This window comes from Salvelinus alpinus, chromosome 6 (assembly GCF_045679555.1).
Source record: "Salvelinus alpinus chromosome 6, SLU_Salpinus.1, whole genome shotgun sequence".
NCBI classification, from domain to species: Eukaryota; Metazoa; Chordata; class Actinopteri; order Salmoniformes; family Salmonidae; genus Salvelinus; species Salvelinus alpinus.
In genome coordinates, this window is record NC_092091.1 from 51,823,859 (window position 1) to 51,839,943 (window position 16,085).

The following is a 16,085-nucleotide window of genomic DNA, read 5'->3' on the forward strand; positions in this document are numbered from 1 at the left end:
CTGCTCATGGCTGGCGGGCGACTCTGGCTGCTCATGGCTGGCGGGCGACTCTGGCTGCTCATGGCTGGCGGGCGACTCTGGCTGCTCATGGCTGGCGGGCGACTCGGGCTGGTCATGGCTGGCGGGCGGCTCGGGCTGGTCATGGCTGGCGGGCGGCTCGGGCTGGTCATGGCTGGCGGGCGGCTCGGGCTGGTCATGGCTGGCGGACGGCTCGGGCTGGTCATGGCTGGCGGACGGCTCGGGCTGGTCATGGCTGGCTGACGGCTCGGGCTGGTCATGGCTGGCTGACGGCTCGGGCTGGTCATGGCTGGCGGACGGCTCGGGACAGACGGGCGGCTCAGATGGCGCTGGGTAGACGGATGGCTCAGATGGCGCTGGGTAGACGGATGGCTCAGATGGCGCTGGGTAGACGGATGGCTCAGATGGCGCTGGGTAGACGGATGGCTCAGATGGCACTGGGTAGACGGATGGCGCTGGGTAGACGGATGGCTCAGATGGCGCTGGGTAGACGGATGGCTCAGATGGCACTGGGTAGACGGATGGCTCAGATGGCACTGGGTAGACGGATGGCTCAGATGGCACTGGGTAGACGGATGGCGCTGGGTAGACGGATGGCTCAGATGGCGCTGGGTAGACGGATGGCTCAGATGGCACTGGGTAGACGGATGGCTCAGATGGCACTGGGTAGACGGATGGCGCTGGGTAGACGGATGGCTCAGATGGCGCTGGGTAGACGGATGGCTCAGATTGCGCTGGGTAGACGGATGGCTCAGATGGCGCTGGGTAGACGGGCGGCTCTGACGGCGCTTGGCAGACGGGCATCTCTGACGGCGCTTGGCAGACGGGCATCTCTGACGGCTCGGGCAGACTGACAGCTCTGACGGCTCTGACGGCTCGGGACAGACTGGCAGCTCTGACGGCTCGGGGCAGACTGGCAGCTCTGACGGCTCGAGGCAGACTGGCAGCTCTGACGACTCGGGGCAGACTGGCAGCTCTGACGACTCGGGGCAGACTGGCAGCTCTGACGACTCGGGGCAGACTGGCAGCTCTGGCCGGCTGAGACGCACTATAGGCCTGGTGCGTGGTGCCGGAACTGGAGGTACCGGGCTGGGGACACGCACCTGAAGGCTAGTGCGGGGAGATGAAACAGGGCATACTGGACCCTGGATAAGCACATTAGGCCTAGTGCGTGGTGCCGGCACTGGTGGCACCGGGCTGGAGACACGCATCCCCGGGCCAGTGCGGGGAGCAGCAACAGGATGCACAGGACTCTGGAGACGCACAGGAGGCCTGGTGCGTGGTACTGTCAATCCCAGACGGTTAGCACGCAACTCAGGACGAGCATGGAGAACTGACTCAGGTAACATCACATCCCGCACACGCTCTGTCGGGTGGATGTCGTGCCTCACGCACCAACACAGCAGCTCCCTCTTTTCACTCTCCTCCAAACTCCTCAATAAATCCTTAACAGTCTCTGTATCAATCCCATTGCTCACCTCCAATATCCGAACAACTGGCTCTGGTTCCCTCCTTTCACGCTGCTTGGTCCTGAATGGTTGGGTCATTCTGTCACGATCGACAAAAGGAGAGAAAGCGGACCAAGGCGCAGCGTGTGAAAAATACATCTTCTCTTTATTTAGAAGATGAACCAACGAAGCAAAACAACAAATCGATGACCGTGAAGCTATAACCGACTAAATGCAAAACATGCAATCTTGACACAGACCTAGACCTAGACACAGACTTAGACAATGACCCAACAAAAACATGATGCCTATGGCTGCCTAAAATATGGCTCCCAATCAGAGACAAATGAAAGACATCTGTCTCTGATTGAGAACCACTCAGGCAACCATAGACATACCTAGAAACCCTCACTAAACCATAGACATACCTAGACATATTCACTCAACACAAAACCACACACAAAACCCAACACCCCCTTTACCATATAATCACCCAAAACACAAACATACCCCATGTCACACCCTGACCTAACTAAAATAATAAAGAAAACCAAGAATACTAAGGCCAGGGCGTGACACCCACTAGATCTTTTGATTCTTCAAAATGTCAGAGACCAATTTTCAATCCTTTCAGGGAAAATAAGTGAGTATTCTGTATATCTGTCATTCATGTAGCCTACTGGATTTTTACTGACCTACTTTTAAAATTGTCTTTTGATTCCCAACATTTTGTTACTTTTAGCTATTTAAGGCTCATGGTTGTTATGAATATTCAGAATGTGATCTCAAGGCCATGTTACAGTAACACAATCATTTTCCTGTCACACTCAAGATTAAATTCAAATAATGTAGATGGTAGGCCTATAGCATACTACGTAGATGGATGAGCAATAACACACCCTCTTCTCTTGTTGCTTTACTGCCAATTTAATCAAAACACATCAGTCAGTCCCATCAGTTAATAGTAGCCTATGTAACATTTTGTATTGCAGTTTTTTCTGAATGCTTAAACACTAACAGTGATTCTTGAAGCACTATCTCTGAAACCTTTAAAACTTGTAACATTTACCAAGTGTGCCAAACTGAATGCACGTTCTCTGCTTTACACTCAGTTTGTAATTTTATAACACACTTTTTTCAAAACTGTAAACACAACTCACTGTTTTACTCAGTTTTCAATTTAATAACACACTTATAGCAAAACTGTAAACATTGGTCTACATTGCTACGCTATTTCGCCAATTGCCTTTCCACATTGACACATGTGAAACAACTTTTAGATAATGAGTTCACTTACAAATCAGAGCTTGAGCACTATAAATAGGCCACAGGTAAACATTTGGTTGGACAGCAATGGAGGCCAATATTGGACAGAGAGTATGAGGGGTGAGAACTAGAGGAGGAGGAAGAGGAGGATGAGGAGGTGAAGAAGTAAGAGGAAAAGGAATAGGAGGAGGAGAAGAAGGAAGAGGTGAAGTAGGATGGGGAGAAGGAGAGGACGGGGAAGAGAAAGAGGAAGGGGAGTCAGGAACACAATAACTTATGAAATCAGAGTGACTGTGGTTGACCATGTTGAAAACCATGGGATGAGCATGAGGGAGGCTGGGCAACGGGTTCAACCAAATCTGAGCCGCTATACTGTTGCAGGTATCATCCGAATATTTCGAAATGAGAACCGGTAAGTAACTGCAAGTGCTGTAGTCTTACTGGTACAGTAATATGTACTGTACTTTCATAATGAGAAAAATCTATCACTAAAACCATTCAAATGTTTTTACAGAACTGCAAGAAAACCCGTATCTGGTGGAAGAGGTTGACTGTTCACCCCAGAGCAGGAGACCCACATGTAAATATGGTCATTGCAAATAACTGCATCAGACTCAGAGACCTGCAGGACCACATAATGGCAGATAACACCATATTCCAAAACGTCAACAGAGTGAGTCTCTCTGCAATGTCTTGTCTACTGAAACGCACTAGAATTAGGATGAAGCAGCTGTACAGAGTCCCTTTTGAAAGAAACTCAGACCGTGTAAAACAACTGAGATATAAATATGCGCAGGTAAGCTATACTATCCTATCATTGGTGTTGGATCTGGAAGTGTATGGTGCTACATCCATCATTTAGACTAGGGTTCGTGCAGATTTGAAGTCATTCATGACGTTCAGAACGAGACTGATATGAGGTAATAATTATTCATGGTTGACTAATATGATAATGATATTGTGAAATATTCTTGAGTTAATTCGGGAAACGGTAACTCATTAAACACATTTTTGATGTGTTGCCCCAAGATTACTAATGAGTTCATTGTTACATGATTAATTTAATCACGTAATAATTAAACATAGTTATTTGCCAGGATAGGGCGAGGGGCCTTTACTTGGCTCACCGCGCTCTATCGACTCCTTGTGGCGTGCCGGGCACCTGCAGGCTGACCTCGGTCGTCAGGTGAACAGTGTTTCCTCTGACACACTGGCTTCCGGATTAAGTGGGCGGGTGTTAAGAAGTGCGGTTTGACGGGTCATGTTTAGAAGGACGCATGAATCGACCTTCACTTCCCGACCTTGTTCGGGAGTTGCAGCGATGAGACAAGATTGAAACTGGGGAGAAAAAGTGGGTAAAATACCCACAAAAGAAATGTGTGTTGTTATAGATGCACATTCGGTGTCTGGTGAAAACAATTGTTGTTTGGTTTGAGGTTTAGGTTTAGTTAAGAGTTAGGGTTAAGATTAGAGTTAAGATTAGGATTGTTGGTTGTTACCCCATTGCTCTCTGACCTCCAGGCAGTGGTGTCCCCTTCTTCCCCCAGTGCAGCTGTGTGTCAGCCCTCGGGGGTTCTAAAGATGACAGAGAGGGGAATCTTAAACTACAGCTGATGGTGAGCAGTAGAGTTCTTCATGTTTGAAAAAAATTCCAAGGCACTTCTCACTGGGCACACCATCAATTTAATTGAATGTCTATTCCATCTTGGTTCAATGTCATTTCATTGACATGGAAACAACGTTGATTCACAATTTTAATGTATGTTTTATGTTGGCATACTGTATATCCGCAAGGAATGTTAAAAACAATTGCAACTTGCATGTTTCAGTTATAGGTTGCCTTCATGATGGCTTTTGAGTTACAGCTTGTAACATGTTATGACATAGTTTGAACACTCTTATATATTGTAGGTGATTGAAATGTTGTGTCAGATACTGCAGACTGAGTCTATATGGGATGTCCAGCAATGGATTCTGACAGCTGGTCAAAGAGGTAAGTGCACTGGACTGCACATATACACCAATCCATTTAGCATGCAGTCACTGTTATCTAGAGCCCTTTTCTAGTTGTTGAAATCCAGCTGCAGAGCATAGTGAGGGAAAGACAAGATTAGATAGATAAGATAGTTCTTTATTCATACCCCAAAGTAAATGTGAGAGCATCAGCCATATTAACAGTAACAAAATGGTACATTATCAAGACACATTTTATCATAACATTAAAGTGAGACAGGCAGAATGAACCAAGAATATTGCAGATGAGCGAGATGCACTCACACAAAGACTTTAAAAGTCCCCAAAATAGTGTTTATTGGTAGTGGTGTAAAGTACTTAAGTAAAAATACTTGAAAGTACTACTTACGTAGCTTTTTGGGGTATCTGTACTTCACTATTTATATTTTTGACAACTTTTATTTTTACTTCACTACATTCCTAAATAAAATAATGTACTTTTTACTCCATACATTTTCCCTGACACCCAAAAGTACTCTGTAATGTTGTGTGTGTAGGTGGCAGGGAAGTCAGGCACCGGAGAATCGAACTTGGTATAAATGGAGTAGTTTAATAGTCCTAACAAAACTCCAAAACCAAAGTTACATAATAAATAAAAGTGGGAACAAGAACCCGTCGCGCACCAATACATAATACACGAACATACAAAACAAACAATCTCTGACAAGGACATGATGGGAAACAGAGGGTTAAATACACAACATGTAACTGATGGGATTGGAACCAGGTGTGAAGGAAGACAAGACAAAACCAATGGAAAATGAAAAATGGATCAGTGATGGCTTTTCCACCACTGTTAATCGGGACCATAATCCCAAGCCCCTAATAATATCCATCAGGATGTAAACATTGATCTGTCATGCCTTTAACCTGTGGTGGTATTTACTTTTGTCCAGAAAAGGACCAGGTTCTAAGTCTGCTGTGTTCCGCCCTGGCCAAGGACCCTGTCTCAGCCTATGAGGCTCCAGAAAGAGAGCAGCTGACGGTGAAGGAGGATCAAAACTTCCCTCCTGCCTCCAGAATGGCTTTGGTGAGTGAGAAGGATACCACCAGGTTAGTGTTTCCAACCAGAAAATGACGTCATTGTAAGACACCTATGCCATATGTTGTTAGCTGGGAGGATTGATTGTTGAAACGTGTTTTAATTGTTGGGTCACTTGAAGATGGCAAACGCTTTTAGTGGATCACAGATAAGAAATTATGTTTTGGAACCATTGTACCTTGCAAGTTGGCTGCACACTTCACAGCATACAGGCCTAAAAAGTAATTGATGATGTGTGGGGAAAAATCCTAGTTCTTAGAGAAATCTATTTGAAATTGATTTGATGATGATGATGATGCCATGTAGCATCATGTAACATCATCATGATCATGATGCCATGCCATGATGATGCAATGCCATGTAGCATGAAATCACCATGCTACCAAGAAATAGTACATCGAGCTATAACTATTTTCTGGCCCCTTGAATCATGTCCATATCTGGCTGCCACTTCCCCCCTGGACAAATACTGTAAGTTGTGCACCCTGCAGTAGGTGCTGTATATCAATACTGCTACCCACTGGCCAATACATTTGCCTATTCAAAAAGGGCAGCCTGTAATGCATTTACAAAATGTATTATCTTTACACTTCACAGAGATCATTCCCTAGAAATGATGTCAAACTGTGACTCAGGTGAGTCTCCAAGGTTATGTGCTGACAAATAATATAATTATGCACCATTCCCAGGTAAACTGGAGGATGCAGACACAGAGAGGGCAGAGTCCAAGACCCCCAGGGAGAAGCACAGCGCCAGACCCCTGAGAACCCAGAGGACCCTGGGTAGCCCCACCGTGTGTCACCTCAACCAGAAGGTGGTCCTACGGTGCACCAAGTGGGCCCTGATGCCTCACACACAACCTGAAGTGTTCCAGGCCGAATGGCCCAACTATACCCAGCAGGCACCTGGCTCACTCGTGACTTAAAACACCACTCTGGCAATACACCTGGGGCTGGTTCAGAAAGTTGCAACGTCACTGAACGTTCAGATAGAAATGTATGATGTAGAATAGATACCATTGTCTGTCATGTTGAATAGGTTATTGTATCAGCTCTAGTGATTTTATTTCTATCTGCAACACTCTGAACGTTGTGCCCTTACATGTCTTACTCAGCAATTGGTAGTCATTCTGTTCTGATTTGGTTTGAATTAGATTTTGAATGAGTGTTTGATTGAGTTGGAAAGGGAGTTAAAATGGGACTTGAAATTGTGATAGACAACAAAAAATACTCAGACTTGATTAATGTCTTCTAGTTTTACTCGCTATAGTGCCCTTATTACTGTGTCATTTGTTTTATGTCATTACAGTCTAATGAGTATGGTTAATTACTCATTATTACGCTCTACTTAGGGTTACTTTGGGTTAAGGGTAAGGTTAGGGGTAGGGTTAAGGTTAAGGTTAGGGTTATTGCTACAGTGTAATCATTAGTTACAACAATACTTTTTACACTGCAATTACATAAGTAGTCACACAGTAATAATGTCAATGTCAATTAAGTGTTACCACATACCACATACTGCACCACTACCAGTATTTCTAGACTGACAATTGATCAGAACAAAAGAATAACATCATCTGAAAGACTATAAAGACAATATGATCTGACTCAATATCTCTGTATATATCTAAATTTTTCCCCAAATGCATGAAAAAATAAAGTGAACCGATGAATGCCTATTAATGAATACAATAGATTGATTGGAAATCACTCAAAATTACATTCATCCAGACATCGATGAAGTAGGGCTGCATGCAAAATCTAATTTAATCATTGTGGTGTTGTCGCTGATGACAGAGTTGATCTAATCAGAGAAGTATCACCTTGAAAGGAGGCCTCCATATTCCTTTCCGAAGTGTGAGATACTTTGTATATGGTTAATCAGTAGAAGAATATGAGCTACTAAAAATACAGATAGATAGGATTCTCCAATAAAGACTATTATAAGAACGACTTCACTGTCAAGGAAATTACTTCACTGCTTGATACATTCTAGAACTGTTATTTCCCTTTCACTCGCAATGTAATCAAAGATATGAATCATCTATAATGTAAACCCAGATAAATTTGTCCCTGATGGGAATGGGGGGTCACAGGTCACGGATCAGTCCGCGTCCCCTCCCCACATGTCCCCACATCCATCCTTACCATTAGAGTGGGGAAACGCAAAACTGACCTCAAGTTGGTGCTTACAAATTCCCCCAAACCGCACACAAACACGGCAGAAAGCCAAATACTTACCATTGGCTCATATGCTGGCCGTTATAGTGTGACGTGTATAGTCAATTTTCTTCAACCGTGTGTGCAACAATGTCAATCTGTTTATTACCGACATGCAAAATTAGGTGAAAGGTTCAATCTCAAATTGACGCCGTCTCACTACCGAGGGGTAAATGTCACCATTGTTTTAACCCCTTTAGACGTACTTTGTAAATGTAGAGTTTTATTGTTTTAAACTTGTTTCTTAAAGTTGGGAAGAATTCGGAAGTATCGCTACTGCTGTGAAACTACTGTTTTAGCCTATATGTAATTGTCTCGCTGATTTTAGCATGATGGGCTACTGCTTGAGGACGAAACATAGATATCAATTCGCATTTGTGCATGCGCTGTTGATAAGCCTATCATCCGATCATTGGGTGTCGTAACGTAAATTAACTGCTCCCGTATCCCCCGGCGACAGTGGGCATTGCACTTATCGATATTTGAAGGGATTGTCAAAACTCAGCTCTACAAGTTAATGATTTGCTCTTTATCTCGTACTTAGTTCTTGAGCGTGGAGTTTGGATTCTGCCCTCCACATCGTTTAACATAATTTGAGTAGCTTCGGGTAGCTGAGCCTTTCTTTCTGGCCTGTGAGCGCCTATTCCGTAAACGTTTACCTGCAATCACCTTCTTGCTCCTAATTTAGTGCAAAATGTTAGCTCTCTTTGTGCTTTTGCTCTGCATGACATCTTCATTTTCTGCTTCTAATAGAGGTGAGTTATTGGGTTTTTTCATGTACCGATATGTGTGATGAATATGTTGTTTTATATTGTGTTGGTTTGTGATTTGCTTAGAGAGTATTTTAGGAGTTGGGCTCTAGGCCTATAGTCAGTGACCTTGGAACTTCTGTCATAAAACCTTTGAATGGTCTTGCAACAGCCAAGAAACCAACAAATCACTTTCGCTGGAGATGGACAAATTCACAAAACATGTTTGTTCCTAAATTCAATAGTTAAATAGAGTTTCCTGGTGATGTAATGTGGGCTCCTGAGTGGCGCAGTGGTCTAAGGCGCTGCATCTCAGTGCTAGAGGAATCACTACAGACTCTGGTTCGATTCCAGGTTGTATCACAAGTGGCCGTGATTGGGAGTCCCATAGGGCGGCGCACAATTGGCCCAGCGTTGTTAAGATTTGGCCGGGGTAGGTCGTCATTGTAAATAAGAATTTGTTTCATAACTGACTTGCCTAGTTAAATAAACATTTAAATACACAACCAATAGTAATTAGTCCCCTAAACATTTGAGGCAACCTGCAGGGTTTGTATGTTTGATTCAGCAGTTGGTGAAGCAACTCGAAAGTGACACGTCAGTCTTGACTCGTGGCCTAATGTCACTTCTTTTGGAATGATACACTGTATTAGAGCAATAGAGAACTTTAGTAGTCCACCCACAACGTTCACTGTCTCCAGTGTTGATTGTGTCCATCAGAAACGTAGATCATCGTAGGTTTAGTTTACAAGGGTTCTCGTAATAATGACACAATATTACAAGCTGCAATTGCACCACCATGAAGGGCTCACCTTCTCACCTTCTGAATCCAGGATGTATACATATTACTGTCTGTTTGAAATAATCTGCTACAGAGGATAAGATTTTTGGAAGTATTTTGCCCAAAGCTACACATAGTTTTACATGTGTCACAGTCTCATCCACCTGCCTGATCTTTCTCTGTCGAACCAGTAGCAATTAGCCAGGGGACTAGGTAACGTGTGTAATGGTTAAACGGTTAATTGTTGCCTAGCCAAGACATTACAAATCTAACAGAGTAATTCATTCCTCCAATCTGAACTCAAGCCTTTTTTGTAATGATTGACATACAAAGGGAAGTAATTGACTGCTGAGGAAAATACCTTCATTGAATCACTGCTTAATGGTATATACCAACTATTTTGTTTAGGAGTTGTTTTGACAGACATCTCACTCAGCAGTGAGGGCCCTTTAGTGTTAATCAGCTTACTGACATTGTGCAGTTACTGATGAAAGACCTTGATATTTATATAGAGAAACACCTGGTCTAAGTGACTCCCAATCCTTTGGGGTCCTCAGGGTCTCAGTAGCCATGTTCCAACTGCTCTTAGCCTAGTGCAAACACCCTGGGTTGTCACCCAATTGACTCCAGAAAAGTGACACAGGAATATTCTACTCCAGAAAAGTGACAGTTGGTTTCAACTAGCCAGGGTTATCAAATTCTTGTGTAAAAGGATGTTAAACTGGCCCTGGGCTAATTTTAACCCAGGGTTAAGGATAGCCCTGGGCTAAGAGAATGCAGTTTGAAAAGGCCTAGTGGGGCTCAAAAAGAAAACAGACTGAGAACCCCTGCCCTAAGTCACTCATATCACTGTGAGTTTTGATATTACGCTGTGATTCCAGCATGCCCCCTCTTGTTGTTTCAGGTGCTGGTGCTGCTGGACCCAGGCTGAACAATGACCGGTTGTACAAATTCAGCTACACCACGGAGGTGCTGGTGGACAGGGCCAAGGGGTCAAAAGATGGCAGTGCCGGCTATAGGATCTCCAGTGACGTGAATGTCAATTTAGTGTGGAGAGACCCCAGCAGCAAGGACGACCAGCTCATACAACTGGTGGTAAATAATCGCACAGCACCACCTCCTCACCCTGACCCTGACTTTGCTGATAGCTACATTGAGGGAAAATGTACTGGACTGATGGTACCTGCATCTGATGGTCAACGAGATCAAATCACGACGTCAGTGATCTTCAGGTTGAAAAGTCGGAGCTCTAGAAAGATGCCCGGGTTTCCGACTTGGAATTCCGAGTTCAAAACGATTTTCCCCAACCGCCTCTCACGGTCCCTGCTCTCCTTCCTTTCCTGCAGTGAGACTGACCAGTGAGAGGGGACACCGTCTTCCACCTGATGGCGAAACTCGAGTCGCACCGCATCTGCCTCATGCACAAATTCATGTTGTTCCTATGACCAGAGAAAGTTAAATATTCCTTAATATTAAAATCGACACGACGAGCTGCTAATAATAATAAAACGCAGGGCTATCGATACTTGGCTACTCATTCATTGCAGCTGCAGCCCGAGCGGAAGTACGGAGAAGCGCGTTTTGTAATAGTGTTGAATAAAAACAGTGACAGTGCTGAATATAAACTTGAACATGAACTCACTTATAAAAACAGCTGTATTCCTTGAGTCTCTCTGTGGTCATGGTTTTAAAAGTTATTAAATCTTACATAGGCTAGTAGCCTATTAAACGTGGCTGTGGCCAGGGTCATGGAAGCTCTGTAGCCACTGTGATTTGAGCTATCCGATTGGGCAGCGCAGTAGGTGCACTCGATTTAGTCACAGATTTGCCGGGTAGGCGGAGTTTGTCTCATGGGAACACTTTCCTACCCGGTGTGCAGGGCTTTTGAATCAAGTGCACCTACCGGCAACAGCGCAACACGATTTTTAAAAAGGAGCGCAAGCCTTTATTGTTCGTTGGCTTTTCTACATAAATATTTGGTGAATGATATGGAATGCCTTGAAGATTGATCGTGATCGACCGGTTGGCGACCACTGCACTAACTGTAAGTCGCTCTGGATAAGAATGTCTGCTAAATGACTTAAATGTATGTTGGATAGATTAACCTGAATCCCAAATCCACCGCTAAAACCCCAGCCCCTAGACCATATATAGATCTGATAGTATTGGATATGTGTAACTGCTTTATGGCAGTAACCCTACCTCGCCAAATGATAGCCTAGTTGGAATTTTCACTATAACACTTAGACCTATCCAGTCTTTTCAGATCTACACAAACGCAGAGAAGGCAGTGAGTAGGGGGTAGGGGTTGATTTAAGATTCATTCAGGGTCAGACAGAGACAGTTTTTGTCAAACCTGGTTACATGTTTCCCTGGGATATTAAATATTTTTGGGGAAAACACCTCTTGTTTTGGGAGGGTACATGTTGGAGTTTATACATGCAAAATATTGTTTACAATGTGAAAGGAAAGGAAACTCAACCACATATTGATATGATCCTGGGAAAGTGGTCCTGGGAAAGAGGTTCTTAATGTCCCCTGTAATTGGCACAAATAGAAAAAATGCCTGGTCTGATTGTGTAAAAATAGTACTTAAGTTCTCAGACAGGCCCCTCAGGGAGTCTGTTTTTTAAATTATATTTAAAAAGGCCTGGGTTCAAATAGTATTTGAATTCTGTTACACTTAAGTTGTGCTTAATTGTACGTGCCTGGCCCAAAAGCAGTCATCTCAAAAGTGCCAACATGCCTGCCTGGAATTCCAGACAGGCTAAACCAAACACTGACATTCTTTTTGAAAGATTTCAAATACTATTTGAAGTCTATACCTTCCACTCTGGTTGTATTCTTTGGAGAATATTGATATTGAGCTGCTTGAAATGTCCTAAGCTTTTTAGTCACTAACTTTTCTTCTGCCCGTTGAGGAACATGCATCCATGTTATAAATTCCTCCTTTTTTCTTAACATGACTATGTCCTCCTCCTCCTTGTCCTCCAGATCATCTAACAAGCTCTTCCATTCCCATCCACAGATCTCAAATGTGAAGATAGAAAATGTGGCCCCACGCTCAGCCAAGAAGAACATATTCCAGGGCGCAACAACGCAAAGCCTTCTCGGAGAGAAGAAGCTGGCAGCACTGGAAAGGCCGTTCATGGTGCACCTGAAAAACGGAAAGGTAAGAGCTGTGGATGTTGGTTTGTATCTATGGAAACAAACAGTTATTAGACATTATAAAGGGGCTCATTCATGCTCATAACAGGTCTAAAAAATAATTAGAACTGATCATAATGCATTATACCTGCAGGCGCTAAGTAAAGTGTTACTGTATGTTTTTATCGATGCAAAATTATTGATTGAATTTAAGGCAGTTACTAGGAACATGAATGTACTTTGGGTATACTGTAGTGGAGATTATCTGCCATAGGTAGATGTAGTAAAATGTGTAGGTAGTTTAATTAATTATTACCAGAAGTATACTAGATATACTACAAATATCTATTTTTCTATCATTGTAGTACTTTTGCTGTTATGTCTTCATAGGTCAATGGTCATAAAAGTATTGTGCAATTTTACATGTATTTCTATATCAACCATCACTTTTACTACAATCAGTTAAGATAAGAAATACTTAATCTAGCATGGGAGCCATTTCCGGAGCATCCTTGACGACATCCATATTTCCGAGGACTATTAATGGAGCAGTAAATGGCAATGTGTTAGTGTGGTGACGCTGGAAGGGGAAATACCAGACAGATGGTGTGTATGTGCAAAGGTCAATCCTTCAGATTGCCGGCCGTCCGGTTATCAGATCCCACGGGAGACAAGTGTGGGGTCATTGGCGTGGCAAAGGGGTCCCGTTCCTTGATGACACAGACAGGGTGAGGTGCATAGGTGAACCAGTTGATCAGTAAATGTCCTGTTGAATGCATTGTGATAAGCTAAATCTGTTATGAAAATAGTAACAATTTAGCACTGGACTATACATATTGAAACTAAATGTATCTCATAGTATTACAAACTATAATAAGTGATTACATGCACTCACCAGACAGTTTATTAGATACACCCATCTACTACCGAGTTGGATCCCCCCCCCTTTGCGTTTCACATGCTGACGAGATGGCATCACACAGTTGATGCAGATTTGACGTCTGTTAGCTTGCATGATTCATGCCATTCTCCTTGGCCCATTCTCATCAACAAGCTGTTTTCGTCCACAGCACTGCCGTTGACTGGATGTTTTTGTTTGTCGCACCATTCTCTGTAAACCTAGACAGTCGTGCGTGAAAAACCCAGAATACCATGCTCAAAGATGCTTAGGTCACTTGTTTTGCCTATTCTAATGTTCAATCGAACAGTAACTGAATGCCTTGATGCCTGTCTGCCCGCTTCATATTACAAGCCACGTGACTCACTGTCTGTAGGAGCCATCCATTTTTGTGAACAGGGTGGTGTACCTAATAAACTGTCCGGTGAGTGTAAGATAATGAACGAGTGACAAGATTTTGAAACTTTTGTGATAATGGTGACCTTAGGGTGACGTGTTTGTTTTTACTACAATGTGATCTATTGTCTGCAACCTTTGTACTTCTGTATTGTATTTTTCTGCAATCTCTGCAATGTTAGACATGGTTTTTCAAATAAAGCTTTCTATCTCTTGAGTTGATAAAGGCTGAATATGGACAAATAAGGTTAAAGAAGGTTATAGTCTTTAACAAATATAGTAAATAAAGCCTAATCAATCTAGTCATTTAATCTAAGCCTCAAAGTGTGATTTACAGTATGATGCCCTGAGTTGAGTTATGCTGGGAAAGTGAATAAGAGATTGGTTGATAGTGTCTGACTGTAGAATTTGTCTTGGGTTGCGTTCCTTGCCGTGGGCATTCCTTGACAAGAAAATGGCACTCATATTGGCCCCTGCTCATGCCATGTGCATACCTTGCCAAGAAAAAAGGAACTCCCTCGCAAGGAACACCCTCAAGATGAAGTTCACAGTCAGACCCTATGTAGTCAGACCCTTTTCCATTTGTTGACATCTCATCATTATCTGAGGCACTTAGATAATGTTAATCTGAGAAAACTACAGTTAATTTCACTGTTCCCTGTCATTTGACTCTAGTGCATTGTTACTATGCACACTTTCAGCAAATAAGAAGTCACTTTCGTATCGTATTGACTTGTTTGTTGTTCCATTCCTCTGTTTCAGGTGAGCAGCTTTTACTGCTATAAGGCGGAGCCTGCTTCCATTAAGAACTTGAAGAGGGGTGTGGCCAGCCTGCTACAGGTGCAATGCAGATCTGGGAAGGTCATAGAGGTAAATGAGATCCAATACATATACAGTTACAGGTAATCATGGAAACATTCAAATGTTTTACTCTACAGTCCTATTTTAGCAGGCACTTACTAAGAGAAATTACTTTTGAGTAATTTTTAACAAACTCAATTGGTAACCACCAAATTGATTTTATTTATGATTTTTGTTTCAATGATTCCTAGAGAAACCAAAAAAGTAATTATAAGTGGATACTCATGTAATTGCCATTTTATCATGTCATCAAAAAAAAACTAAAAAACTAAATAATGCACTGTAAAATACAATTTGACCAAAAGCACAGTTGTAAGTTTCCAATGAATTCTCAATGTAAATCATTCAAACAATTGCTTAAAACTGTTTTTCAATGGTTTTCTGTATGAGTATTTGTTTGGCTGACTGATCTGTCTGGTCTGGGAACAGAATGACGTGTCCGGGAGGTGTACGGTAGAGTATAAGGCTGCCCAGGGCCAGGTGACAAGGACCAAGGCTTTGGAGACCTGCAAGACCGCAGAGACCGGCTTCACCACCTACATTCAGGTCCTGGGCGTGAGTGGGGAGTCCAGCTCTGTCACTGTTTTCACCCTGGAGGATGGCTTCATTAAGTCAGCCATAGCCAAGGAGACTCACATTTTAGCAGTCAATGCACGCCGCACCACCGCTGCTAAAATAGTGTCCAGGTAAGGTTGGCACAAATCAAATGTTATTTGTCACATGTGCCGAATACAACAGTTGTAGACCTTACCATTAAATTCTCACTTACAAGTCCTTAACCAACAATGCAGTTTTAAGAAAAATAAGACACAAGGGAGTCAAATGGAATGTTAATGGTGAAAGAAATATCCTGTAAACTGAGGCAATAGTTTATTTTCTTCTTCTTTTGTTTACTACATTAATTCAACACATGCATTTTTCATTGTGAAAGTAATGTTGTTTTTTCACTTATTGATTGAATAGGCTTTCTGAGAACATCAATAGCAAGGAACAGAAACTGATTGATGGATTTGTTCGTTTATGTTGTCCTCAGGCAAAGCTTGACGCTGGTAGCAATTGAGACTGGGCTGTTTGAGGCTGCGGGGAAGAATGTCGCCAGTGTTGTCAAATCACTTGATGAGAAATTGTTTGCTGTTGGTGTGGCAGCTGAGAAGGTCAAATCCCAATGCAAGGGCTGTCAATCAGTGAGTGGTTGTGAGAAGCAATAAAGCAAAGAAATTGCTTCAGGTTGTTGTCAACCTTGGACA

The 16,085-nt window shown here is 43.0% G+C and overlaps 1 protein-coding gene across 1 annotated transcript in view; it reads left to right on the forward strand.

Moving 5' to 3' along the window:
* Positions 1 to 8,574: 8,574 nt before the first annotated feature.
* Positions 8,575 to 16,085, forward strand: part of LOC139578838 (microsomal triglyceride transfer protein-like) — a 44,303-nt gene continuing 36,792 nt past the window's right edge. The window contains exons 1-6 of the mRNA XM_071406918.1: positions 8,575 to 8,761; positions 10,441 to 10,631; positions 12,565 to 12,708; positions 14,740 to 14,847; positions 15,268 to 15,524; positions 15,872 to 16,022. Of these exons, the coding sequence (XP_071263019.1) occupies positions 8,701 to 8,761; positions 10,441 to 10,631; positions 12,565 to 12,708; positions 14,740 to 14,847; positions 15,268 to 15,524; positions 15,872 to 16,022 (912 nt within the window). The 5' untranslated portion in view covers positions 8,575 to 8,700. The remainder of the gene's footprint in view (positions 8,762 to 10,440; positions 10,632 to 12,564; positions 12,709 to 14,739; positions 14,848 to 15,267; positions 15,525 to 15,871; positions 16,023 to 16,085) is intronic.